We start from the raw sequence: 3,033 nt of genomic DNA on the forward strand, positions 1-3,033 counted from the left end.
CCTCTCGCTTGCCAGCTGAGCATAGAACAGATATGTTGCCCCAGTTAGCATGTAACCATATGAGCAGTAGCAGTGTCATTGGATACACAAAGCTTCTTGTCGCCAGTTCCTGTCAGATGGCTATGACACCGGTGAAGCCAACACGAAGGCAATGGCATCTAGGGCAGTTCTTGAGTAGTTCCAGAACATTAGGTTGAAGAGAAAGTTGCGCGAGCTAATCATCGGAGCATTGAGCAGACCAAAAGACTATCAGTGATTGGATAGATGGTGCGTGAAGGCAAAATTGACTACGCAGCGCCCTGATAGGAGTTGTCGCCTGTGTCCCCTTGCCCCAAGGAGGTGTCGCCACCCATCCCTCCTTCCCAGGATCATGTGATCCTGTCGCGCCGTCGCCTAACTGCAGAGACGTACAGTATCTCGTCAAGATCTTTGCAAACAACTTGCGCAAGACGCTCTCTTCCGGCTCCCATCTTCTCCTTGTCCGTCTCTCTTCAAACACCCTCTTCAAATAATCTCTCACTAATATGGCACCCCTCAATATGCACCTTCAATAGCCGTATATCGCCAGAAATCCCAAATCATCATCAGAATGTTTCCATAGGCAGTCCACCTCCCAGCCCCCTCTCCCGTGGTATTCTTCATTCCAAGTGACTGACTAGAACTTCTCGTATATATATCGTGATGCAGATGCACAAGTGTATATTGGCGCCAACTCGCAAGCTGTCGTCGCCTCACCTTAAGCGCCTCACCTTAAGTCTTCATTTCTGGGCGCCTCAGCTTCGAGTACCCTTCGATCCTATAACCGCAGCTTTCGTCCCCGGAGGCTTCGAAGAGCACACAAAGCAGTATTTGCACAACTTGAGGGCTATCATCGAATGGAGCGGCAGTGAGGTCGGAACGGCTGTGAAGTTTACGGTGCGTGTTTCGCTCTACCTCTAATTCCGGTCTCGTTTGTGCCTACTCTTCGCGAGGAAGGCGTGATTCTGTTTCTGTCTGTCATGCAATCTTGGCGTACTGGGATGTTCATGCCTCCATGAAGTGTCTGAGAGGCTTTGTTGCCCTGGACACGATCTTCGAGACTTTCCTGTGGAGCACAAGCCTGCAAGGTCTGAGGTTGATGTGGTTCGTCTTCCGCGGCTATCGCTGCGGTACAAGCGCCCATTCTGGCGTGTGTGAACTCAACGAGACGACGATATAAGTGTGCCAACCAAGTTGAATTTCTACGAGGGTAATGAGTCGCAGTGGAATTGACGGGATGCTTTTGACTTTTTATCGTTTGTGATGTGGGCCACGTGTGGCGTTGGAGCCCCTGTCCGAAACTCGTCGACATCCGCCGAACTTTCTTCGCAAGTTCACGGGCCTTTCGATGCTGCTCTTCCTTGGGTTATCCACTACGTCTGAGAAGACCTTGAGGCTATTGGAGATTCAATCGTCCTATCTTACGACTGTCAATACAAGTAATCTCGCTGATCGTCCCTCTCCGCATTCGGCGAGGCTGAACAAGATGGGTTCATCTACGTCCATCCAGCCGCGCATCCTCCCCTTCGCATGAAGCCGTTCACTACGCGTCCAAATACTCACAAGGCTGCACATCGCATGCATCATCAGTGGTGCGACTCGGCAACAAACCGTCCACTTCCTCACCCCTTCGTTGCGCACCACTCTCGCTCTTGTCTCGTGCCTGCCTCCATTCTTATAAGTTATGACGAAGAGGCAGCAGTACCCCACCTCTCCCTTTCCTCCTTAATCTGCTCCTCAGCGAGGCTCAGTTTTGTGCTCTGTTGACGGGAACCCTCGGATCTTTCAACGTATCCACGACTGACGGATAAGTAACACGACCGCTATTCAGGAATTGGACGACCACTTTGTTTGGAAGTGGTGGGTGTGGGGATCATGTTCGGATGGGACATCCTACTGCGTAATATTTCCTTTCTACGGGCGAGTGCAACTAACTATCAACTATTATCCCTCAGTCTCGTTTGCCGCCATCGTTATCGTCGCCATAATCGAAGTATATACCCATTCCCACCTATTCCTTTCCTTTTACTCCCCCATACGCGCGCACCAACGCACCGACCGCCCCATCAGCTCGGCATCTCCGCCTCCATCTTCGCACGCTATATAAAATAACCTCAAGTACTACCACGACTGCCTCTACTCCCGTACCTCCATCTACACCATCTTCTTCGGCTTCTCTCCGTCTGCATCTCCCGTCGCTGTTCTATTGAGCGTGGCGCTTTGTCGTGTGGGGAGTGGCGTTGGCGGCGAGTGTGACAGATACGTTGGGTGGGGGTTTGAATTGTGGGTGAGTGGTATCTCTTATTGCGATAGGGAGGTGGAGGTGCGGGTGTTGTGTTGATTGGGATGCGTGCCTTGCGATGCTGCGTAGGTTCGACCGTGTATACCTCGATAACGAATGCAATACCTTGAACGCACTAGAGGCCTTTACTTGAATCGAATGGTATGTCTAGCTGGTTTTGTACCTCTCTTCTTCATCACTCGATCTTAGGTTAGGTTAGGTTAGGTTAGGTTAGGTTAGGTTAGGTTAGGTTAGGTTAGGTAGTAGACTCCTTGCAAGGGAGGGGATATGCAGAGTGGTGAGGGTGGTGTTGGCCAAGGAAACAAGCGCACTGGGGGACAGTGCAGGGTGTTTCGTTGGGGAACTCATCAGTCCTGGCCAGCGATATATATACAGAAGGGAACCCGCGCACGGACCATGCTGATTCATGCGCGGGTAGCACGTCATCATGACGAAGCGTGCTCAGTAATCGGATGCGTCAGCCCATGACGCGATCATGATGTCATTCGGAGAGCGACTCCGAGTCCGGGCACGGTGTAGACCGCCCCAGACCAGGGTCCAGAAGGGCCCAGATGGAACATCACGTGACTAAGTTCTAGACTTAGCCTAGACCTAGGCACGTGACACATGACCTTCGGTCCGACGAAGGGATGACTCATCCGATCACGTGACTTGGTATATAGAACGTTGGCCAATTCACGGAAAGGGGGAGAAAAGATGTGTCACCTGGTTAG

General features: G+C 51.7%; 1 protein-coding gene across 1 annotated transcript; it reads left to right on the forward strand.

Moving 5' to 3' along the window:
* Positions 1-681: 681 nt before the first annotated feature.
* STEHIDRAFT_163295 (uncharacterized protein) lies at positions 682-2,768 on the forward strand (the record flags this gene model as incomplete). Its single annotated transcript, XM_007310963.1, has 2 exons — positions 682-915; positions 2,739-2,768. 2 exons carry the CDS (start codon positions 682-684, stop codon positions 2,766-2,768), a joined length of 264 nt encoding a protein of 87 aa, XP_007311025.1.
* Positions 2,769-3,033: the final 265 nt, after the last annotated feature.

Source organism: Stereum hirsutum, assembly GCF_000264905.1.
Source record: "Stereum hirsutum FP-91666 SS1 unplaced genomic scaffold STEHIscaffold_22, whole genome shotgun sequence".
Classification (NCBI taxonomy): Eukaryota; Fungi; Basidiomycota; class Agaricomycetes; order Russulales; family Stereaceae; genus Stereum; species Stereum hirsutum.